General features: G+C 32.7%; 2 protein-coding genes across 2 annotated transcripts; one reads left to right on the top strand and one right to left on the bottom strand.

The window, feature by feature from the left end:
* Positions 1–19689: 19689 nt before the first annotated feature.
* Positions 19690–21909, bottom strand: LOC129295021 (uncharacterized). The gene is made up of 4 exons (XM_054933504.1): positions 21866–21909; positions 20929–21417; positions 20375–20761; positions 19690–20290 (listed from the first exon to the last, which is right to left on the bottom strand). Exons 1-4 carry the CDS (start codon positions 21907–21909, stop codon positions 19690–19692), a joined length of 1521 nt encoding a protein of 506 aa, XP_054789479.1.
* Positions 21910–22134: 225 nt separating this feature from the next.
* LOC129295022 (uncharacterized) lies at positions 22135–26237 on the top strand. The gene is made up of 10 exons (XM_054933505.1): positions 22135–22217; positions 22313–22454; positions 22509–22979; positions 23481–23729; positions 23823–23928; positions 24451–24707; positions 24804–24944; positions 25092–25451; positions 25551–25644; positions 26056–26237. The coding sequence occupies exons 1-10, from the start codon at positions 22135–22137 to the stop codon at positions 26235–26237; spliced, it is 2085 nt and encodes a 694-aa protein (XP_054789480.1).
* The last annotated feature ends 158 nt before the right edge of the window (positions 26238–26395 follow it).

The raw sequence follows: 26395 nt of genomic DNA on the forward strand, positions 1-26395 counted from the left end.
AAAATTAAATCAAATTTCACCCATCCCTTCTACAACATATATATATTTTTTGGTCATTTTCTATAATTTTTATGTCTATTATTGTAATTTTTAGTCATTTTCTTTAATTTTTGAGGCCATTCTTTGTTATCTTCTTGTTAATTAATGGTCAAAATTAATTTTTGTTAATAACAGGAGTCATATTGCACAGTTTTCAAAAGTTAAAAAAATAATTTGCATGATAAACAAGTTCAGGGGTCTATGGTGCTATTTAACTTAAACTTCAAGGAATAATTTACTTATTTACCCTTAATTATATTTGTATCCAAATGTTTTTTCTTCTTTTAATGACAATTCATATCTTTTTATCTAAAATGCTCCTAGTAGTATATTAAAATGTGGAATACTTAGATACTTATTCTAATGCATTTAATATATTTTTGCCCAATCAAGCAGAAAAAAGTTATTTTTAAAATCAGTAGAAACAAAAACAGAACAAGTTATTTTAAAATATTAATAATTGAGAGTTTTTTTATAAAATAAATAATGTATAAAAAATTAACATATTTTGATTTTATTAGAAATAAGTATTTTGAGTATATAGTTTTTCTCACATTAGAATTACTTTACTTTATATGTTTCACTAACACGCCCCCATTCCATACATATAAAGTCAAATTAAGCAGGAAAAAATTGAAAATTTAATCCTTGCTAACTATTTTTCTTGATGGGTGTGCGTACAGTAAAAATGTCTTGTATTTGAAAAAGATAATATAGTACTCTTTCCGTTTTAAATTATAAGATATTTTTGAAAAAAAAAAATTCATCCCAAAATATAAGACACTTTGAGTAGATTAAAGTTTCATTGAATGTACCAATTCTCATATTATCCTTTCTCCCTCTATACTTCATTTTTATCTATTTTCTTTTTAATATATTAAATGATGGGCATTTTTAAAAGTTTATATTTTTATTTAGAAAATATAAGGTTGTTAAGTGTATTTAATGACGTTTACTAATATGTAAAATTTTGTCTAAAAGTGTCTTATAATTTGAGACGGAGGGAGTACTAAAATTTGAATAAAACAAAACTATATTACATGTGGTTGGTGTAGATACAAGTCAGCCACTTCTTTATAAATTATGTCATAAATGCATATGGCTAGCGAAGATTATATACTTGCCAGTGCAAGTTACTATGGATTAGCAAATCAATCAACAAACTCAATAATTTGTGATCAGCTTGATCATAACAAAGTATTGATATATATATATATATATATATATATATTTAAACCTCTAGGTAAAAGGTTGTGTTTTCGATCTTGGGGGATGTTCAGATGCATGAGGCTTTTTTTTCCTTTTCTTCTTGTAGTAGAAACTTGTATATGTATTGTTTCAACCCTTTTAATTAATAATACATTTATTAATCTTGTTGGTATGATATAAAACGTTGGTTTAGTAGCTATTCAAACTATGTACTTTTTGAAGTTTGAACATGTCCTTTAATTTGTGAATATTTGTTTTATTTCTAAAAAACACTTGATTTCTTAAATTTATTGTCTTAAATTAAACATATATGATCAGATTACATATACCTACAAAGCCTTCTCTCATGACAATGCGATTAGCAATTAGCCAGAATGCTTGAGATTAAAAACCTCGCACATCATTGGCTATTTTATAAATATGTTTATTGACCAATTTATCAAATCGGTGTTCCAATTGATCATCGTTTTTACAAAATCATATTAAGAGTGCCTTATTATTAACCCTCATCTCTAGATCAGTTGTTAACAAGGTACAGACTATACTTTTAGACCTTGTATTTTTTTTTTTTAGAGTCAAGCTTGAAAAGATAGGAAATTAATTTTGATATAAAAGGGCTTTTAATCCCTGCCCTTATAAGCTCTACACAAACGGACTCAAGCTCATGCTAGCCCTTAAGTCTTTATAAAAAAAAAATTTTATAACTTTATTTATATAATTTACTTAAAATTTTGAATTAATTTTTGAGAATAGCATAATTTGTAATATATTTATTCTAGGCAATGACAAAGAAGTCAATGAGATTATTGAATCCAAGTAGACCACCTTCTAAAAGGTCTAATGTTTTATCTTTTTTAATAAAGATTGACAATAATAAGGATTAAAAAATATTTACATTTTAGATAATCAACAATTTGGACTTGTATGGCTTATACTTCAGGACTGGTAGAGAGAAACATGAAAGGGTAATGGTGGAGAAGAGGGGTTTTGAATAGTAGAGGGAACTTGAATGGAGAGGAGAAGAGTACTGCTTTGCTTTGCTGAAAGGTGATTTTGCACCCACTCACTCACTTAGAGAATAGGTAAAGAAGCAAATGAGAGGAGAGATGCAAGGAGGAGTGAGAGAATTAAAGGTAAGAAAATGCCAAAATTAGTTAAAAATGAGAGAGTGTAGTACTAGTCCAGCAATGGTGTGCTGTGAAATGGTGTTGTGTTGTGCCGTTGTGGTGGTCCAGAAATGAGTGCTCAAAGATTAGTGCACGTGCTTTTGTGATTTTAGTTCTCTTCTTTCATCGAAAAAACAAAAGAAAGAAGGAGGAAAGGCTTTAAATTATGATACGCAACCCCGGTGTTCTCAAAAGTAATTTCATTTATTTATTTTATTCAATGATATTTCTTGATTTTGAAATATGCTACTGCGGAACACAATTAGAGTCATAAGAAAAACAGCTTTTAGAAATTAACAGCTTGTTTGGTTATTGTTTTCATTTTTTGTTTTCAAAAATTGTTTTATAGAACAATTTTAAAAACTGTTTTTGAGAACAAACTAAAAAAAAAATTGTTTGGTAATAGTAATTCAAAAACAGTTTTAGAATTTAAAAAAACAAAAAAACTTGCTTGGCAAAATTAATGCTAAAAATAAGTTCTGAAAACTAAAATACAATAAAACTCGCTTGATAGAAATTGTTTTGGCTGTTATCTTGCCTGGCAAAATTAATTTATATGTTGCCGCCAATGAAGTACAATTTTTTTGGAAGCTCCCTACAGTTTACAAAATGAGTGATATTTATAAGAATGTAAATTTTATTATATATTATTACTAAGAAATTTTATTGACAGTATAATTTCATAATTTGCTTACGGGTGATAAATCAAAACAGCTAAATATACTAAAAAGAAAAAATAGAATTCATGAATTAATTTCAATTTGAAACTGACATTTACTCCAAAGAAAAATAAAAAATAAAAGTAATATACATGACATAAGATAATAAAAAGTTGATGAGATAAATGTAATAATGTTTTGAAAACTATTACTTCAATCTTGTTTATCATAACAAGATGTCCAATATTGCCAAATCAATTCAACTAATCTATTAGTTATGTTGTGCCCACATCCTATTTGCAAGATGATCTCTATACATTGCCATATCAGCTGCACCTTGATCAGATAACCTCATCAAGATATCATCATTTGAGCTCGTTCCCCCTATCTCATGAAGAGCTTCATTCATGACATCTATCTCTATATCATTTTCTTCCCAAATCCTAAACAATTTATCACACAAATTCCATTTGCATATATAATTGTGAATTGTACAACATGCAATAACTATTAATCGCTGCTTAGTAGGTTTATATGGAGGCATCAACTTCAAAATAGGAAATCTGTTTTTTAGAACTCCAAAGCAACACTCAATTGTCATTCTCAAAGATGAGTTCCTGTAATTAAATAATTCCTCCTGACTTTTGGGCTGTTTAGCTTCACCTCTATATTCTTGCACATGATACCTTTCACCCTTATAAGAGGGAAGAGAACCTCCAGTGCATGGATAGCCAGAATCAACAAGATAGAAAAAACCTAAGTCAATATAAAATATGTTAAATTGAAATTTAAATATTTATTCAAAGAAAAACAAAATTATAATACTAGTGCTCACCTCTGGATGGCCAAGGAAAATGTGCATTTGGATTGGTAAGTGCATCCATAAAAACTTTTGCATCATATGCACTTCCTTCCCATCCCGAATACACATATGTAAACATCATATTGAAATCACAGGTGCACATGACATTTTGCGTGACTGTTGACTTTTTACCTCAACATGAAATTTGCTTATTAGCAGGGACACATGCACTAATATGTGTGCCATCAATTGCACCCAAACAATTCTACAACAAAACCCAAACAAACAAAATAAAAAATACATTACTTCTAACATATAAATGATATTGTAAATGAAAAATTCCATACCTTAAACCAAGGATATTATTTTGCATTGGTTTTAATTTTTTTTGGGCAATTATGGGGATTCTTGTTTTATTTTTCCTAGTTGACATACTGCTCTTAACATTTCTTTAAAGCAACAAGAAATTGTTTTTATTGAATGTTGGAAACGATCTGCAATAACTTTGTGACGAATATTATGACCAATTATGAATAAAAACATTGCAACTTTTTCCTCTATAAGCACACCTCTTGAGTCTGTTAAGAAGCTCTTACCCCTCAATTCATTACAAAAGTTAACAAAACATGTCTTCTCCATTCGAAACAAGTCAAAGCAAGTTGTTTCAGATCCATTTAATACCTCAACAACAAAGTCATGACCAGATAATGTAGATGTTCGAACTTTTGTTTTATTTAAAAAGTCCTTGTCATAATCATAAATCATATCAATTATCAATAACTTAGGCAAGTCATCATCACTTGATTCAGAAGCATATTCATCACTGTCCTTTGACATTTTATCAACATCCATTCTATTTATAACCTATCATACAATTTCAAAAAGAACGAAATCAACTTTACAAACACATATAACACTATTCAATTTCAAATGATCATTCCTACACACCAACTAATTGATAATTGATAATTGCATGGCTAGTTTTTTTATATAAAAGGGGCATGTGTGTGTAAACATATAGGCTTGCAAGTTTTGAACCTAAAGTTGAAAGGGGGGAAAAAAGAGAAAATGACAATACTTGTATGGGTAACACATAATCCGCATGACTATAGCCTATGGTATTATGTTATTGGAGATTCCTTCCTAATTGATCAACAAATATGTTTTTAAAGCATATCTAACCATTTCCTTTTCCCATCAATAGACGTAGTAAGAAACATTTCCCTCCAATCATATTCCCTAAATTTTTCCAAAGCTTTGACAAATATGTCAGCTCGAATGCCTTCAATCTCCTTAAGAGCAATAACACATTTAGCTACAGTATATTTAGAATTAGCCTCCATACTCTTACCACCCTCATACTTTTCTGCTCTTGCCTTAGAAGCTTCAGCCCATGCTGCAATTGCTTCAGCCATTTGATATTTTCTAGACTCTTTCTTAGACTTGTACTCTTTTGTTCGAATTATGCATTTTCCACTTTGTGTGGTATGCTCCACCTCCTAAATGTCATCATCTGAACTATCCTTATCATCTCTATGAACCCCACTATTAAGATATTGATTTTCTAGTTCATTTTCTTCATCACTATTTGGTGGCTCTTGGGTAGAAGAGTGATGGAGTACTCCAGTTGCAGTACTTCTATTGAATATAATTCCCAACAACTTATAGTGATCACATCCTTTCTTTCAAAATTGAGCAGCCTTTTCATGTGCCTAAAGACCAAGGAAAGAATCAGTAATTATTTTATTGATAACAAGTAACAAAGAAAATGTACTAATGGCAATAATTATTTTATTGGAATCCCAAAAGCATATTAGCAGACATATGCACACACACACACACATATGGTATATGTATATTTCGCTCAGAAAATTTTGGTTCCTGGATCTATAGATCATGAGCATCTTTTTATTGAATGCCCAGTGTGAGATGGGAAACCAATGAATGTGAAATGACTTGCTGTTCCATTATAGGGAAAAAGAAAATATATATATATATATATAGTACCTGATAGTATTTCAAAAAAGATTCATTTTTAATAACAAAGCATCTGTGTGGAGTGGGGGACAAAATTTCCTTGAGCAGAAGGATGGAGCATAACATTATGAATTGAAAACTAGCCAACATGTCAAAGAGAGGTTTATGAAGAATGTGAAATGCTTGGCGGGCAGAGAAGGAGGGATGTCTTAGTCACGCTGATAGCTATCACACGTGAGTCAATCATGGCTCTTTGTTCCCTTGCTATCTCCAATAAAATAAGCTATACACGTCTTAACAAAAATAAATTTTTGGAGATAACAAATGAAATTTGTGCCTATATGTGAGGAGGGAAAAGGAGCATGAAAAAATCACCAATATTTGAGTGGGCCTATCTCATAGAATTGACTTGACTGCTTTTGAGTGTTCAAAACTTGGGAATAAAAATCTTTAGATCAAGAGCATTTCCGTTAATTGATTTTTACCATGCTTAAATTTAAATAGGTTATATTAAATAATATATAATTGTTTGAAAAAAAGGAAAATGAAATCATAATTATCTAATTATATAAATATAAACGCAGGTTCGCCACTTAACTTACTTGTATATCCACAAGAATAGTGACACACACACTGAACTCATTCTTCAGATTCATAACCAACTACCCTGACAAGCAACAGATACATTCCCACACACATTGATAGCATCATTTTCCTAATTCTCAGTTGTGAGACAGGGGTTCCACCATAGAAATCTTATTGTTAACAAATAGAAACAAGAGCTCTGTCTTCATGTGTTGTATTTGAATTACTTAAAAATGATTGAACGAATCAAATTATTTTTTGTATACAATAACACCAGAACCAGAAGGAACTACATAATAATAACAACATGAAAAGTAAATTTAGTGAAATATACCTCTGCGTTAGTGTAAATCAAAAGGAATAATATAATAATTAGTTGAATCAGCAACACAAATACCAGAACAAGAACAAAATTATAACAATTCAAATACCATATCTATGTGCATAGATTAAACATGAAAAGCAATGAAGTTCAAATATAAGATCTAACAAACTAAGGTAATAGGTAAAGTAATTGAGAAGAAAAATTTGAGCATCCACAATATCTAGAAGTGAAGATGAAATGTGATGAAGAAAAGTGAAGATGAAAAGCGATGGATGAGAAGGAACTAACTTACGCCTCTTTTGGAAATTTAGCTAGTAGCAGCCTTGTTGAAAGGGGAGAGAACCGTCTAAGGTGATGCCAGCGAGAAGGGAGGCAGCGATGCCGGCGAGAAGAGAGGCAGTGACACCAGTGAGAGGATGAACTCCACTGCACCAGAAGCAAACTCGAAGGAGAAGAAAAAACTGAAATGAGATGAGTTGCTTGGTGCGATAAAAAAATCGGGAACAAAGGAACAGAAACATCTAAAACTTGTTTTGGTTTTTTTTTGTATTTAAAAACTAAAAACTAAAAACAGTTTTTAAAACAAAAATTATAAAACCATTATCCAAGCATGTTTTTTTTGTTTTAAAAATATTAAAATAGAAAAACAAATTTTAAAAACAGTAAACAAACAGGCCATAAATATCCTCTTTTATTGTTTAGGTGGATGGTTGAAAATCATATTATATATTTATAATTTCTCATTAGGGTAAAGAACATGTTTCTATCTAAATTATTTTTGAGGAACACTAGGTATCGTGTACTAATAAATGAAACAATGTTCCCCTAAACTCTTTTTTCCTAGAGAAATTTTATCTTTCCCTTCACAACCCATCAATTTCACTGTTATCTACTTACGTGTAATATGTGAAGACCCCATTGAGCATTTGATGACCTGGCTTATTATTATAGGGTTAAAGTATTAATTTATTCATATAAATATTTTTATAGGAGTGCCAGGCACCATGAAATCAATGGTAGTGCAATATTGTTCTTCATGTATTTCTTTATAATTAATTTGGTCAACTCATGGTCAAAATAATAGATATTAAAGCAAGGGTGATATTGCTCCATTTTTAATACATGAAAGGCAATATTGCACCACCCTTAACTTTAAGGTGCTCAGCGTTCTTAAAAAAGAAGAAGAAGAAGTTTAGGAACAAATTATCATTTTAACCCTACAATAATAAGCCAAATTAGATATCAATAGGACCTACATGTAACACACATATAAAGTCGACAATTTAGACCAACTTGAATGAATCCAAAAAAGTAAGGGCCTAGTTTAATAAAATAACAAAATTTTCAAGTTTGAGTCTATTCACACTATGGGATGAGTGTGTCTCTTTGTCCTTATTCTCTATTTCCCTCCTTTTCCATCTCATCATTATTGGATCAAAGTTTCAATGGCTTTGATTTTATACTTGATAAATGTTTTATTTTAATTTTGTATAAAAATATATAGATAAATTTGAACTACTAAGGTTTAATCTAAACAGTTTAAAACTATAATACTTTATTTCTATATTTTATGTAATATAATAATGATAATAATTTTATAAAAATTAAATTTGAACCGTTAATAAACCTTGATCGAACAATGATGATGGAGACAAGGAGGAAAATGGGGGGAAAGGAAAAGGAGACACCCCCTCCAAACAAGAACAATTTATTTTTTTAAACATATATATAAATTATATTTTATAATAATAAAAATAATTAATTTAAATTAAAAATTAATTTCTTAAAAATTAAAATTTTGGGTATTTGAGTGAATAAGCTCAAAACCTGAGTATGTTGGGGCTGGGTTTGGCCATATGGGCTTTTTTACTTATCTGAGCTGGCCCAAAATAAATCTAACCTGCTTGAATTGTTGACTCTAGTAATATAAGTAGGTAGATAATGGTCTTAACAAAAAGATAACTTGTAATGACTAGCAAATTCAGGAATTTTTTTTATGCAATAAACAAATTAATTTTAGCATTAAAAAGGAAAAAAAAGTTGGTGCAAACTTGGAAAAGAAAATTAAAATAAAAAAGTATTTATTATGTATTTGTCAATAGTGTTTTTGAAATTTAAATTTATAAATGTGTGTGGGTATATATATATATATATATTATGTATGTTTGACCCTCAAAATAATTACAAGATTGAAATTAATACTAACAGATTTTTATGATATTTCTATAAAAGTTAGATAAATGTTACAGGAAATTGATGCCAACGGAAAAAAAAAAATAGTTTGCTTTTGCAAACATTATGAAATTACCAAAATGCTCATCTTGAAAAGATATAACGTCAAAATTTTCCTCACTTCGCCATTCATTCGTGTGTTCTGCATCCAAGAGAGGGAAAGCTTTGAGAACGTTCTTCCTCTGCCTTCCTTTCGTTCATCGCCGGCACGTTTGCGAAGTGTTCATCCGCTGCCATAGTCGCTGTATTCTTCTTCCATTCTTCTATTTTCCGTCTTCCCGTTCCTCTTCTCTGTTTGGTGACGTTGTGGTTGGTGTGCGTGTATAGGAGTCCCAATCCTAATGCTCTGCTCTTCCTTAGTTTCATTCAATCGGGTATGTCTGAAACTTTCTCCTTCCTCCTTTTCTATCGGGTGCAATAGTTGTAGAGAGGGTGGGTTGAATGTTATTTATCTCCCCTGTTTTAGATCTGACCGTGAGTGGGAGAAGGAGATGGAAATTTATTTTTCCAATGCTGAATTTGAAAGTTGAGGAGTTTACATTAGATAGGTGTGCCCCACTTTAATTGCTTTCTCTGGTTTGGGGGAAAAAAACAAGCAGAAGAAGAAACAGATTTGGATTGGTGCACACGCTAATGAGTGAGTGATGTTTTCAGCTAAGGCTTCTCGTATTTCTTGTTATTATTTAACTATGCTAAATGCTTTTGTTCCTCTTTTCATATTGCTTTGGAATTTTGTTCTATGAACTAGTGCTGTGTTTGTACTCCTTTTGAGTAATGATATTTGATTGAGTTTCTTTCTTTAGCTGAAATTGATTCTTGGCAAGCAATTAAATTTGAGAAACACAATCAATGTAAATGATGATGATTGAAATTTTTTGGGAGAAATAGCTAAAGAATAGGATGATTACTATATGGTTTAAGCTTGAATGTTTGATGAAATGTTTAATAGGAGAATTTTAGTCTATGATAACAAATAAATATGATAATATACTATCACTTGGTAAATTGTTATAGTAGGCTATTATTCCCTACAATGAAATATGTTGGAAAAAGATATTTGGTTAATAATTCATGGATCAAGTTTGTTTTTATGTTAACTTTTAAGTACATATAAAGTGTTTGGTGAAAGGATGAGAACTGAAGTTAATGAGATTGGATATGTGTGTGTATATATACATGTATGTATGTACGTATGATGGATAATGTGGAATAAGTCAAAGTAAAAAAAAATGTTTATTCTCTTTTAGAAGACTTGGAAACTTGAATATTGTTTATGCAAGTGTAAGCCAAAGACTCATTGGTTAAACTCAACATGGTGTTCTATTTGTAAAAGGTTAAAATTAGAGATTTTATTTTCTATTTTTTTTCTAAATTTGATGGATGATTTGGAATGATAAGATATATAAAAGAAATAACAATAATGTTCCTTTGGCCATCAAGGAATTAAGGCGCGGACAATATTACAAAAGTAGCAAATTAGGAGCAAAATAATATATTTAAAAATATCTCAGGTAAGTGGATAATGTCTCAATTAATTTATATATTAGAAATTTTTTTATCAAAATATTGTTTTAACAATTTATAGATATTTCTCTTGCATTAGCTCCTTTTGTTAATTAAATTGTTTTACTTCTTAGAGTCATGACTTATACTTTTTGGATTGACGGAAATGCTTTTACAAATTTTAATAGTCTGTTATTTGGTAAAGCCAACTATGGAAATTAGTAAACAATTTATGAAATATTAATTATGAATTTTCATATTTAAAAAGATGGATGTTTTACATGTTTTATGCGAGTTTGATATTGAGAAGAGAAATTATATTTTGCAAGTGATAATTTTCTTGCATGTTTGAAAGTAAATTTAAAAAGGGACTTTATACAGAACAGTGGTTCCTAACAACAATTCCGTTACCCCTTGACGCACCATGGTACACCTAGCTAGCAAAGTGCTCATAGGAGGTGCTAGGCCTGTGCGATGGCTAACACACATGAAACGGAGGGATGGTTATTCGTGAACATCGTACTCACGTTTGTTTCATGGCTTCGGCTACGTTTGGTTATTTATCCTCATGGACTGTCTATCCACATTTGTCTTCTTGGCAAGAGCCGCATTTGGTTATTTACCCTCGTGGACTGTGTGTCCATGTTTGTTAATGGTTCTGATAAGTCTCTATAACCATAAATTAGATTATTTGGTGATTTTACATCTCATTGGTTTTTTTAGTAATTTATGTATAATTATTTATTTTTTTAATTGTTTTCTTGAAATCACATGACAACAACATTTGATCTGATACTTTAATGGTTCAAAATTCTATTTAAATTTATATAGAGCCATTTTATTTCAAAGTTTATTAAATTTTTATGAAAATTGTTATCTCCAACTTACATAATTGTTTCAAATATTCCTTTTATTCATGTTCAATTGTTTATTATTGGGACGTTATTCACTGAAAAAATATTTTTGGTCTTAGATGGAAAGGCTCAACTTGTATTTCAACATGTTCATTGTGGTGTTTTATCATTCAAATGGAGTGAAAGAATTACTTGGCAAGACCCATTTGATGTAATTTAAATCTTGTATTAAATCAATGGTCTAGCCCTATGCGCTCCACGTTGATTATAGGCAAAATCCTCATTTTTATTATAAAATTGAATAATTGTTGGTAAGGAGTGCAATTTCTTTGTTTGTATCATTGTTGTTCTTTGTTGGTGATAAATTTTGGGAAGTCTCATTTTTAGGATACATTCCGCTAAATTTTTTTTTTAGGAAATTTTGAATTTTGGTTGCATGAAAAATATAAAAAATTAATTAATTAATAATAATAATAAAATAAAATATCTAACAATTCTATTTATATATTATATGAGTTTATGGTTTAAAAATTTAAAATTTCTTTAGTTAAGGCTTATGGGATATGAGTTTTGCATACATATCCCATGCCGGTGACACCTTATATTTTGGGGCATGACATAACTCATCAAAAAATTGATTTAGAAGAAACATTACTTCACTTATTAGTATAATATACCCATCATTCTTTGAAAAGAAGTTCAGAGGGAAAAATGTTTTCTAACCATATACGTAATTAAGAAATCAATATCATTGGCCTTGCTGGAAATTATTAGGATTATTTGTTTAAATTCGTGAGACTGGTAATCCGTTAAGTAAATATGAGTGTCGTTAATTAACTAAATAATATTAAGGAAAAATTGCTCACAGGTAATTTTGCACTCACTCACTCACTGAACAAGCTAACATAACAAGTAGAGTCGTAGGGAAACAAATGAGACCGGAGATGCGAGGAGAAGTGGGAAAAAAAAAGTGAGAAAATGTCAAACGTAAATTGAAAAAAGAGGCTAAATTGAAGGAAAACAAATGGGGGGAAAAAGTGTGTTCGAGCAATCTCAGCTCATCTATACATTAGGATATATTTTATATTTTTAGGGAAATTGCCTTATTGTTGAAGAGATGTTTGAAGTATATTGTAAATATTTTTAATGTTTATTTTTGGGAAAAAAATTTAATTTTAATATTTTTAACCGAATAATTTTAAGTGAATTTGTTTAAATTGTGATTTTAAATTTATAATTTTTAATTAATTAAATCTAACAGAACACGAGTTATATATAATGGGTTAATGGTAAGGTTTTTAAACTTTGAATAGAATGCCATTTTTTAGAAAAAATATATCATTAAATGAGTAACAATATTCAACTAAATTTTATGAATTCAGTTTTGAACAAAAAAAATGAATTAAGATTAATTTAAAAAATTTGCTATTATATTTAAATTGTAAGGTGAATAATTTATTCAATTATATGTATGTGTATATATATTACATTTTTACATGATATTAGTATTCATGTATAGATTTTCATAATACATTAATTTTTTAAATTAATTATATTACCCTTGCTAATTACATATGTGTCTATGTCAATGCTGACAATATTCATTATGTAAAATTAGCTAACTTTTATTAAAAAAATTTACCCACACTAAATCCAGGTTCTAGATCGGACACTGGCCACAATGTATATGATTGAAAATCTTTTTTGTCATAAATTATATATCAGAGACGATGGATTGAGGAGAGGCCAAAGAAACTGCAAAATATAGTTGTGATAAGATTAAAGAGACTGCAAATCTGCAACAGTTGTATTTAAACATAAAGATGTAAAATTTAAGCCAAAAAAGGAAGCATGTAAGTGCAAGCCTATGATAGCAGAGTGTGTAGGCTTATTTTCAAATCCTTTACATGACAATTATTTTATTTCCTCTTACCGCACCGTGCTATTCTTGTAAAGTAGTAGTAGCTGATAGTGGGGCAAAAAAAAAAAAAAACTAAAGGATAATTCAATTGTTCGTTTATTGTTCTCTTTTGTCTTTATTGTCTTGGTATGAAACTTTCAAATCTATTATTTCACTCTATAAGCTATATCTATTTTCTATGGTTAACTATGAGAAGAGATGAGGGACCCTGGAAGTATAGTGTGTGTGTGTGTTTTTTTTCTCTTATTTGATTCGATCTTATTTATCGTCAGCTCTGTTTTTTTTTTCTCTTCTTTGATTCGATCTTATTTATCATAAACTCCAATGCCAAATATGCTCGTGAAAAAAGAACATGAGTTGGAGAGTTTGAAAAAAAAAAAAATTATTCAAAGCTAACCCTAATAGCTATTCCTCTTTTGTTAATTTAAAACTAGTAACTTGAGCCAAACATGATGAGCTAGCTTGAATAAATAAAAAAAATAAAATAAGGCTTAATAAAATAACATTTTTAATATTTGGGCTTATTCAAGTCAAACACAATCAAATAAAATTTTTTGCTTTTTAAAAATATCTATAAAAAGTATAATTTATATTCGGGCAAAGCTTGATTATATAAATTTTCTTACTAAGCTAAGGCCACTCGATTTACTAGTTCTATTTGTTGTTGTTGTTGTTGTTGTAGCAGCTTTTAGTATACTTTTTCTCAACAAAAGCTGGGCAGAGTAGGAGAGTTTGAAAATAACCAAGAAATAAGAAAATCAGTAAGGTACACCATGGATTTGTGTTTTAACTAATGGCTTATGAAAAAACATTTTTATTATTGTTATTGCTTAATGAATTCTAACCATTTTTCTTCGTTTAAGTAAAGTAGTTAATCAAATTTTAAAATATTCTACCTAACAATTATATTGATCTAACTTTTGTTCGATGAAATTAAAATAGGTTAGTGTGCTTTTAAGTTAGATATTGCAAAAGCTTATGACAAAGTTTTTTGGGATTTCCTCAAATGAATCATGAAGAAAATGAATTTTCCAACTCATTGAATTCAATTGATATTTCAATGTATTAGCACTGTTTCTTACCAAACAAGTATCAGTGGTTCTCCTTCTCATTGTTTCATTCCTGGTCATGGAATTCGTCAAGGAGATCCATTATCTCCTTATTTGTTTATTCTCTGTGCTAATATTTTTTCTTTGATGATTCACCAAGCTGATAAATGGAGATTTTGTCCCACTTATTTCTCCATTGCCCTTTTTCGAGTGCTTCTTGGTTTGGTAGTCTGTTGAACCTCTGAATTGACTGTCACCCAAATTGATCAATTTATCAATGGCTTTTAAATCAATTTTTTGACGAGCAATTTTATCTTTTTATTATAACCATTATCTAGCTACATATATTACTAGAGTCAATAATTCAAGCGGGTTGGGTTTATTTTGGGCCAACACAAATAAGTAAAAAAGTACATATGGCCAAATTCAGCTCTAACATCCTCAGGTTTATTCATGCTAACCCAAATACCCAAAGTATCATTTTTTTAAAAGAAAAATTTTAATTTAAAATTAATTATTTTTATATTATAAAAATAAAAAAAATACAATTTATATATATGTTTAAAAAATAAAGTGTTATTTGGGCTCGGAAGGGTGTCTCCTTTTCCTTACCCTCCATTTCCCACCTTGTCTCCCTCATCATTGCTAGATCAAAGTTTTTCAACGGTTCAAATTTAATTTTTATAAAATTATCATTATGATTTTACCTAAAATATATAAATAAAATATTATAGTTTTAAATTATCTAGATTAAACTTTAACAATTCAAATTTATCTATACATTTTTATACAAAATAAAAATAAAAATTATATCAAATATAAAATCATAACCATTGAAACTTTGAATGATGATGAGAGGGAAAAGGGGGGAAGTATAGGATAAGGAAAATGAGGTACACTCATCCCGTAGCGAATAGACCTGAACTTGAAAATTTTGTTATTTGATTAAGCTTGGCCCTAACTTTTTTGGATTCATTCAAGTTGGCTCAAATTACCAGCATTATATGCGTATTACATGTGAGTCCTATTGACTATCTAATTTGGCTTATTATTGTAGGATTAAAATATTAATTTGTCCCAGAATTTTGTTTTAAGAGTGTTGGGTACCCTGAAGTTAAGGGTAGTGCAATATTGCCTTTCATTTATTAAAAATGGAGTAATATAATCCTCTCCTTTAAATACCTATTAATTTGACCACGAGTTGACCAAATTAATTATAATGAAGTACGCGAAGAGTAATATTGCACTACCATTGACTTCAAGGTGCTTGGCGCTCTTGCAAAAATATTTATAAGAACAAATTAGCACTTTAACTCTATAATAATAAGCTAGGTTATCATATGGTCAATGGGGCCTTCTTAAGGGAAATTGATGCGTTCTTATGGGAAAGATAAAATTGCTTCAGGAGAAAATAGTTTAAGGGAACATTGTCTCATTTATTAGTACACAATACTTAGTGATCCTCGAAAAATAATTTAGATAGAAACATGTACTTTAACCCTAGTGAGAAATTATAAATATATAATATGATTTTCAACCATCCACCTAAAAAATAAAATAGGATAGTTAATTTCTAAAAGCTATTTTCCTTATGACTCTAATTGTGTTCGGCAGTAGCATATTTGAAAAGTAAGAAATATCATTGAATAAAATAAAGAAAATACAATTACTTTCTAGAACATTGGGTGCGTATCATAATTTAGAGCCTTTCCTCTTTCTTTTGCTTTTTTGGTGAAAGAAAAGAACTGAAATCACAAAAGCATGCTAATCTTTGAGCACTCATTTCTTAACTACCACAACGGCACAGCACAACACCACCATTGCACAGCACACCATTGCGGCATTGCTGTACTAGTACTCTACCCTCTCATTTTTTACTAACTTTATCATTTTCTTTCCTTTCTCTCACTCCTCCTTCCATCTCCTCTCATTCTCTCAGCTTGTTCAGTGAGTGAGTGGGTGCAAAATCACCTTTTAGCAAAGCAATACTCTTCTCCTCTCTATTCAAACTCTCTCCACTCTTCATAACACTGCTAAGTACCTCTCTCTGTAGTATACATCTCTCCTCTCAGCATGGATTATTTTTCAAAGGCTCTTGAATTTGCAAGCTAATTAAGCTTAGTTTGTATTTATACAGAGGTGATCTTGGACTAAAGTTTCATATTCACATTTCCCTATGTGTGCCAGCATTTTATGTAAAAAAATATAAATTCTCATGATTTTTAAGGACCCCTTGCATGGTCAAATACGTTGGTTTTTTTAACACGTTAGAAAATTAAAGCCTTTTCCCTCTCAGCTTATTGTGATCGAATTTCATATAATTTTAGGGCCTAAAAGCCTGCGCAACTTTTTTTTAAATTTTTTAAAAGTTTAAAATTTCTAGCTATAGTAATATACATATATTAAAAAGTACCTTAATTAAATATATAAAATATAATAATAAGCTCTAAATTAAAGTATAATTAAAATACATTCCCTAAAATGTAATATAAGCCATACAAGTCCAAATTGTTGATTATCTAAAGTGCAAATATTTTTAATCCTTATTATCATCAATTTTTACACTACTACAAAATAAAACATTAGACCCTTAAAAAGGTTGGCTATTTGAAGTAGGTGATGCTATTTCAATAATCCCATCAACTTCTTTTTCATTATCTAGAAACAAATTGTGCTATTCTCAAATATTAATTCAAAACTTTGAGTAAATTATATAAATAAATTTATAAAGTCTTAAGGTCTAGCATGAACCTGAGTATATTTTTACAGGGCATATAAGGGCAGGACCTAAAAGCATTTTTATATAAAATTAATTTTTTAAAGCTCGACTTTGGAAAAATACAGAGTCTAAAAGAGTAGTCTATACCTTATTGACAACTCTAGAGACAAGGATTAATAATAAAGCTCTAGCTGTTGATAAGATTTTGTAGGAACAGTGATCAATTTGCTATTTTAAAATCAAATTTGAGTTCCAATGGCTCATGATTTATTGCCACATCTCCGAGAAATACATACATAGCAAAAACAAACACAAATTTCATAAATTGGTCAATAAACGTTTTTATAAATAACCACTGTCATGCAAGGTTTTCAATCTCAAGCATTCTGGTTAATCGCTAATCTCATTGCCATGAGAGAAGGCTTCGTAGGCATATCAATCCGACCAAATGCTTAATTTAAGACAATATATTTAAGAAATCAAGTGTTTTTTTATAAATAAAACAAATATTCACAAGTTAAAGGACATGTTCAAATTTCAAAAAGTACATCGTCTGAATTGCTACTAAACCAACGTTTTATATCACACCAACAAGATTAATAAATGTATTACTAATTAAAAGGGTTGAAACAATACATATAAAAAAAGATGCCTCATGCATCTGAACATCCCTCAAGATCGAAAACACAACACCTAGAGGTTCAAATATATATATGCATATATGTGTGTATCAAAATAGGAATGAGAATGAGAGAGAGATTAAAAGGGCAGAGAGATGGAAAGATAGGATTAGAGGAGCAAGTGAGAGAGAAGGATTAAAAAAGAAAAGAAAAGGCATAAAAAAAAGAGATGGGCATGATCAAGAGCGTGAAGACTGAAGAGACACGAGAACAAAAAGGAGTGGCACACTGTACGTAATATGCTCCAATTTCCAGTGTGACCGTGCTGTTCCATTTGCTTTTTTCTTTTTTTCCCCTTACTTCTTCTCTTAACATCAGTGGCAGACCTAAGCTGTTCGGCTATCATTTTGCCTTTTAACACAGCCTTCACGCATAATTTAAAAACACAAAAAAATTAAAGACTATCCAACCCAAATTTTGCCTTTTGAACATCTTTTTTTAAGGAATACTCCTATACTGATAAAGTGGGCAGTGTTCTCTTTAAATCAGTTTTTTGGAAGAAATTTATCCTTATGTAAAAAACTCATCAATTTCACCATTATTTGCTTATGTATATTATTAGAGCTGGTAATTAAGCAAGGTTGGATTTATTTCAAGCCAGCCAAAAATAAGTAAAAAAGTCCATATAGCCAAACTCACCCCTAATGTTTTCAGGTTTTAGGCTTATTTGGACCAGCCTAAATACTTGAAAAATTAATTTTTTCAAAAAATCATTTTCTTAATTTAAAATTAATTATTTTTATTATTGTCAAAATATAAAATATAGTATGTAGGTATATATATAAACCATTATTTGAGTGGCTAGAATAGATCCGAACTTGAAAATTGTTTATTTATTAAGCCTGGCTCTAACTTTTTTGGGTTTATTTAAGTTGGTTTGAATTGCCAACTCTATGTGTGTTTAGAAATTATAAATATATAAATAAGAGTATTTTCAGCCATCCACATAAAAAATAAAAGAGGATAATTTCTAAAAGCTATTTTCCTGACCCTAATTGTGTCCAGCCATTTTCAGTAGCATATTTCAAAATTAAGAAATGTCACTGAATAAAATAAGTAAAATACAATTACTTTTAGGAACACTACGGGTGCGTATATGAATTCAGAACCTTTTCTTTTTCTTTCTTTTTTTCCGGTAAAAGAAAATGTATAAATCACAAAAGCACGCTATTCTTTGAGCACTCATCTCCTAACCACCACAACAGCATATATAACACCACACCACCATTGCGCAGCACACCATTGCTGGACTAGTGCTACACTCCTCTCCTTGTTAACTAATTCTAGCATTTTCACACTTTTCTCTCACTCTTCCGTTCATCTCTCTTCTCATTTGCTTCGTTATCTACTCTCTGATCTTAGCTTGTTTAGTGAGTGAGCAGGTGCAAAATCATTTTTGAGCAAAGCATTACTCTCTTCTTTCTTCATTTTCTATCCGTTAGAAACTGCTTTCACTGCCAGGTAACAATATTTTTTCTCACGCTTTGATTCATGGAAATGAGCATCTTTAGCCATTGAATCTGTACAGTGAATTGCTCGTCCTGGGGAGTAACTGATCTGAACATTCTGTTGATCATATATCACCTCACGCACTTACAAAAGAATTACAAAAGAATTGCTTGGAGAGGATGGTCAATCGCTGCGTAACAGTAGACCAATAGCATTAAGTGAATCTGCGAGGATACAAACCTTGGTGAAGCCCACGTTATGAAACGGAGAGAGCAGAAACGGAAGACGCATAATGGAGATGAAACGGAAAGAGCAAAAACAGGAGACGCATAATCTAGGTTGCACAGATACGGGTACGAGTATCGGATACGATACGGCATGATACGGGGATACGGCAAATTTTCAAAATTTTAGGATACGGGTACGGCAATATATAATTTTTTTTTATATAAATGTAAGTAACATCTCAACTATCAAAATGCATAGCAATCCAAAAAAATACAAAATGTTATCAAATACATCACATTTCATCATCCTCATTTTCCATTACATTACTAGGCTCTCCTATAATTTCTTGCTCTAAAATGGGTTCATCAAATGACAAGCTTGCCATCTCAAGGCTATTGACAGCATCAAATGGCTCTATAATGTCTCCACCAATATCCCACATTCTACTTTGCCCAATGCGATACTTTTCACTCTTCCTTGACAAGAGACGAAGATTAGTATGCACAAAAACTAAGTCTTCAGCTCTTTTAGGAGTGATCTTGTTTCTCTTCAATGAGTGGATAAAGGAGTAAGTGCTCCAATTTCTTTCACAAGAGGAAGAGCACGGTTGGCCTAGAAGTTTCAATGCAAGCCTCTGAAGAATAGGGGTGAAAGAACCATAATTTAACCACCACTCTTTAGGTTCTAAATTCCACCTATCTTGCAAACAATCAAATGATGAATAGAAGTCTAAACTTCCAACAAATTTTGGGAACTCTTGGAAGACCGCCTTTCTCTCCTCAGGATCAGTAAAGTACCTATGAAGGCACTTTACTCTCTCAGATGATATTTCATTATCTAAATGAGGTGGAATTCTATTGGGAGCACCTTCAAGCCATTGGGGTGTATAATACCTATAACATTTGCAAACAAAAAGTATTAAGAACAAAACTAAATAATTCATGAATGATAAATATTGTAATAGTAATATTACTAACCTAGGATTTAATGAATGTGCAAGACAATGAAGGGGAGTGCAACTTTTTGTCCATCGATCAATAATGATCCTATAAACAACATCAAAGAAAGCTGAATACTCAGAAAGCTCCTTATTCTCATGCTTGTAGATGGACTCCTTCACTCGTTCTATCATTGAATCCCACATTTCATAAATTAAATGAAGTATGGGCTTATTTATGTCAGCCATCCGAAGCATGTCATAAATCGGTCCAGTGAAAGAAAGTATATAATCCACCTTATCCCACCAAGAGTTATTAAGGATTAAATTTTTCACTGTGGCTACCTTTCTAACATCATCTTCCTTATAAGCATTCCATGCTTCACTTATCACCATTGTACGAAGTGAAGTTTTAATGAGCTTGAGTCTTTTGAGCAAACAATGGTAGATGCAAAGCGAGTGTCAGCTATAGCAAGTAATTTTAATGGCACAAATTCATTAAAAATTGCCAATCGCATAGAATGACACATGATAAATGTTCTAATAAAAATAGCATCATCCTTAACCTCCTCTATCCAATGACACTCAACATACACAATCTCATTTGCCTCTGTGTTCTTTGCTGCACATATATTCTTTAATGCAAGATTAAGCGTATGCACAACACATGGCGTCCAGAAAATAGTGGGATACTCAGCCTCTATAAGCCTACTTGCTGATTTGCAAACAGATGCATTGTCAGTGATTATTTGAACCACATTCTGAGGCTTGACCTCTTCAATCACTTGACGCATCAAGTCAGCCATATAATGTCTGTCTTTATATTCTTTGGATCCATCAACTGCCCTCAAAAACATGGGATCCCCATCAGACACAGCCATAAAATTAATCAGAGGCCTCCTTTGAGCATCTGTCCAACCATCTGTGACTATGCTCACTCCTTTCAATCTCCAAGTTCCTTTAATTGGTTCAAGTAACTTCTCTGTGTGAGCTCTTTCTCTTTGCAACAATGGACCCCTTAATGCATTATAACCAGGAGGTTTGTATCCAGGAATGATGTTGTTGGCAGCATATTGATATGAACTAATAAAATATGGATTGCGTGCCAAATGAAAACCAGGAGGTTGAAGACGCTAACGTCATCTACCACATCAGCTATCTGACCGGTCAACGACAAGTCAGCCCAGTAGTTTTCTGCCACGTGTCATAGTCATCACGTCACTGTACCCAGTCAGCCAATTTTTCATAAATTACATTTTTGCCCTAAATCTTTCGGTAATTTCAAATTTGACCTTGATTTTTATGAAATTTCATATTGACCCCCAAATTTTCCGAAATTACATTTTAAACCCTAAACTTTCCTAAAATTACACTTTTGCCCCTTTATTTTACCTGAATTTCATTTTTAACCCCTATATTTTCCATAAATTTCAATTTGACCCCATAATTCTTTCAGAATCTCTTTTTTTCCCCTAGACTGTCCAAAATTCCCATTTTACCCCCTAACCTTTCAAAAAAAAATCTCACTTACCCTATATCCTTCAAAGTTTCCATCTGCACCCCAATCTTTCCCATATCTCTAGCCTTGACACTTATCCAAAATGCCTCCAAGACGTAGACATGTGCACGAGGTTGAGATGGAAGAGATGAGAAGTAGCATACGAGAATTAGAAGCCACTGTGGAATTGCAGCAAACTCTGTTAAACAACAACAGAGAAAACTTAGAGGGAGATTCGGGAAGCAATAGTTCGTCATCTACCGACAACCGCCGCCGCCCACGACAATAACAATTCCGCCCTAATGACATCAAGGTTGACATTCCTGAATTCGAGGGAAGGCTCCAGCCAGATCAGTTTGGAGATTGGCTGCAAACTGTTGAACGAGTATTTGAATACAAGGAGATTCCAGATACGCAGAAAGTCAAAATTGTCGCCCTCAAACTCAAGAAACATGCTTCTATTTGGTGGGAAAACCTCAGACGGAAGCGAGAACGTGAGGGAAAGCACAAGATTGAGACCTGGGAGAAAATGAAATGCCAGCTCACTAAGAAATTTTTACCAGATCATTACCACCAGGATAATTTTATCCAGTTGCAAAATCTTCGACAGAGATCTTTATCTGTAGAAGAATATACTAGAGAGTTTGAACAACTCATGATGAAGTGTGATATTCAGGAGAAGGAGGAGCAAATAATAGCCCGGTACCTTGCAGGCTTAAACACAGATATCAGTCGTTCAGTCCAGCTTCAACAATATTGGACCTTAGATGATGTCATCCGTCTAGCCATGCGTGTTGAGAAGCAGATGCCCAAGAGATCCACTTTCCAGCCTTCGTCCTCTAGGGGTTATTCAGAAGGCCGTAAGGTAGAATTTCAGCAGACCAACTCCTCAAGCAAGCCACAACCTACTGCTATGCGCAAACCACCATCCAATGCTGCCAAGGAAACTGGTTCTAAAGAAATCAAATGCTTTAAATGCCAAGGATTTGGCCACATTACTACAGACTGTCCTACTCGAAGGGTTGTCACCATTAGGGAAGGATCAGGGTATGAAGCGATTGAAGAAGATGAGGAAGACGCTGAGTTCTACGGCACTGATCCCGTATATGACGAGAAGGTCACACCTGCTGATCAAGGAGAAGCATTGGTGCTTAGACGAAGTCTGCATACAACAGTAGTCAAAGAAGAACCTTGGCTACGACGCAACATTTTTCACACTCGTTGCACGGCCCAAGGAAAAGTTTGTAATGTCATCATTGACAGCGGAAGCTGTGAAAATGTAGTATCTGACTACATGGTGGAGAAATTGAAGTTGCCAACATAAGATCATCCACAACCTTATAAGCTTCACTGGCTCAACAAAGGGAATGAGGTAAAAGTTTTTAAACAATGCCTTGTGACCTTTTCTACTGGGAATCGATATTGTGATGAAGTTTTATGTGATGTTGTTCCCATGGATGCATGCCACCTTTTCTTAAGGAGGCCATGGCAATATGACCGCCATCCTATGCACAACGGGAGAGCGAACACTTATTCTTTTACGAAAGATGGTGTCAAGTTCACACTAGTGCCTCTACCACCCAGTGAGATTAGCCAATCTTCAAGGAAATCTAGTGTCTCTAAGCCGTTAGTGTCTTTGTTGACTAAGGAGGAATTCAAGGTGTCAAAATCTGAAGCCCAAATGATGAGCTTTATTCTGGTGCTTGAGGTGAACGACGAGATGGCCAATCCACCTGGAGTCATTCCGTTATTGTCAGAATTTCCAGATGTAATATCCGATGAGATACCACCAGGGTTGCCTCCAATGCGAGACATACAGCATGCCATTGACTTCATTCCAGGAGTAGTCATTCCTAATAAGCTTGCTTATAGGATGAGTCCCCAGGAACATGCCGAAGTATAACGGCAAGTTGAAGAGTTGTTGAAGAAAGGGTTAGTTAGAGAAAGTATCAGCCCTTATGCTGTACCTGTTCTTTTAGTACCTAAGAAGGATGGAAGTTGGAAAATGTGCATTGACTGTCGAGCCGTCAACAAGATCACTATTAAGTATCGGTTTTTGATACCTCGGCTTGATGATATGCTGGACCAGTTGCATGGTGCCACTACTTTCTCCAAAATTGACCTTCGTAGTGGGTACCATCAAATCAAAATTCGGCCAGGAGATGAGTGGAAGACCACTTTCAAGACCATAGATGGCTTATACGAGTGGAATGTGATGCCTTTTGGGTTAACAAATGCCCCTAGCACATTTATGCGCCTGATGAATCAGGTATTGAGACCCTTCATTGGTAAATTTGTTGTTGTGTACTTTGACGATATTCTTATTTACAGTAAGAATCAAGAGGAGCATTTAGATCACTTGCGGCAAGTTTTGCAAGCCTTGCGTGAGCAGAAGCTTTATGCAAATCTCAAGAAGTGCACCTTCCTCACCAACGAAGTTGTGTTCTTGGGATACATCATTACCGCAGAGGGTGTTCGTGTTGATCCAAGTAAAGTTGCGGCCATTGACAGCTGGCCAATTCCAAAATCTATCCAGGAGATTTGAAGCTTCCACGGATTAGCTTCTTTCTACATGAGGTTCATCCGTAATTTTAGTTCAATTGCTGCACCACTTACAGATTGCACCAAAGGAGAGAAGTTTCAGCGGACAGAGCAAGCTCAGAAAAGCTTTGAGGAGCTTAAGAAGAAGTTGACCGAAGCTCCAGTCCTAGTTCTTCCTAACTTTGACCAAGTGTTTGAAGTTAGCTGTGATGCTTCTAACACCGGTATTAGTGCTGTCTTAAGCCAGGAGGGCCATCCCATTACCTTTTTTAGTGAGAAGCTCAATGATGCCAAGCTCAGATATTCTACTTATGACAAAGAATTCTATGCCATTGTCCGAGCTCTTCAATATTGGAGTCATTATCTCCTGAATAAAGAGTTCATACTTTTTTCTGATCATGAGGCTCTCAAGTATTTGAATTCCCAACAGAAGATCAGCCGCAGACATGCTCGTTGGAGTGAACTCTTACAATCTTATCCATTCCTTATCAAACATAAGGCTAGAACTCTGAACTCCGTAGCTGATGCCCTTAGTTATCGCCATGTGCTACTTACAACACTACAAACTAAGGTTGTTGGATTTGACCTTGTCAAAGAGTTGTATCAGGATGATCTTGATTTTTGAGGAGTGTGGGAAGCAACTGTAAATCAACCTTTCCACCAGTTCTACAGACATGATGGGTTTTTATTTTGAGGTAAAACCCTCTATATTCCACAGGGTTCCTTGAGAGAAGCCATAATTTGGGAAGCACATGACGGTGGATTAGCAGGACATTTTGGACGGGATAAAACAGTTGACCTGGTGAAGGAGAACTTTTACTGGCCTCGACTTGAACTGGATGTCAACAGGCATATACAAAGATGCAGGATTTATCACTTGGCTAAATCCAAGGGTCAGAATACCGGACTATACATGCCTCTGCCAATTCCAGAAGCACCTTGGGAAGATATAACTATGGATTTTGTTCTGGGTTTACCACGGACTCAGAGGCAAAAAGATTCTATCATGGTAGTTGTGGATCGTTTCTCAAAAATGGCCCATTTCGTTCCATGCCAGAAGACTAATGATGCTGTTCAAGTAGCAGACTTATACTTTAAGGAGATTGTGCGTCTTCATGGCATTCCCAAGACTATCACTTCTGACCGTGATGTGAAGTTTTTCAGCCACTTTTGGCAGATACTATGGAAGAAGATGGGAACTAAGCTCCAGTTTAGCAGCGCTAGTCATCCCCAGACAGACGGCCAAACTGAAGCAATAAACAGGATTCTTGGTAATCTTCTTCGTAGTTTCGTGGGGAAGAATTTGAAGCAGTGGGATCTCATTCTTGCTCAAGTTGAGTTTGCTTATAATAACTCTGTTAACCAAGCAACTGGGAAGTGTCCGTTTGAAGTTGTTTATGGCACTCATCCCCTTAGTCCACTAGACTTGACCCCTTCACTTGATAAGCAGCAATATAGTTTTGATGCTGACCAAAGGGCTAAGGAAATCAAGAAGTTACATGAACAAGTTCGTGCCTGAATACAAAAGCAGAACTTGAGATACAAGACTCAACGTGACAAGCATCGAAAGTATCAAACTTTTAACGTGGGCAATTTGGTTTAGATACATTTATGAAAGGAATGATTTCCTAAACAACCAAATGCTAAGCTGTCCCCGAGAGCTGATGGTCCGTTCAAGATAGTGCAAAAGATCAACAACAATGCTTACAAGGTGGAATTACTTGGTTCTTATGATGTATCTGCCACCTTCAATGTCGCTAATCTATCTCCGTATGTTGATGAAGATGATGAATTTAACTCGAGGGCGAGTTCTGCCCAACCTGAGGAGGATGAAACGGAGAGAGCAGAAACGGGAGACGCATAATGGAGCACAATAAACTCTTTGTAACCTCCCCTTAATTTCTATAACCTCCCTTTTAATTTGTAAGCTTTAGTTTTTCATGATTTCAGAACTATAAATAGGGCCCTTTGGTTGTGTAAGGAGCTCAGACTTGAAAAGAATAAAATTACTTGTTTTTCATT

The sequence above is a fragment of the Prosopis cineraria genome, unplaced genomic scaffold (genome assembly GCF_029017545.1).
Source record: "Prosopis cineraria cultivar Desert tree isolate PC_DT_omini unplaced genomic scaffold, ASM2901754v1 PC35, whole genome shotgun sequence".
NCBI lineage: Eukaryota > Viridiplantae > Streptophyta > Magnoliopsida > Fabales > Fabaceae > Prosopis > Prosopis cineraria.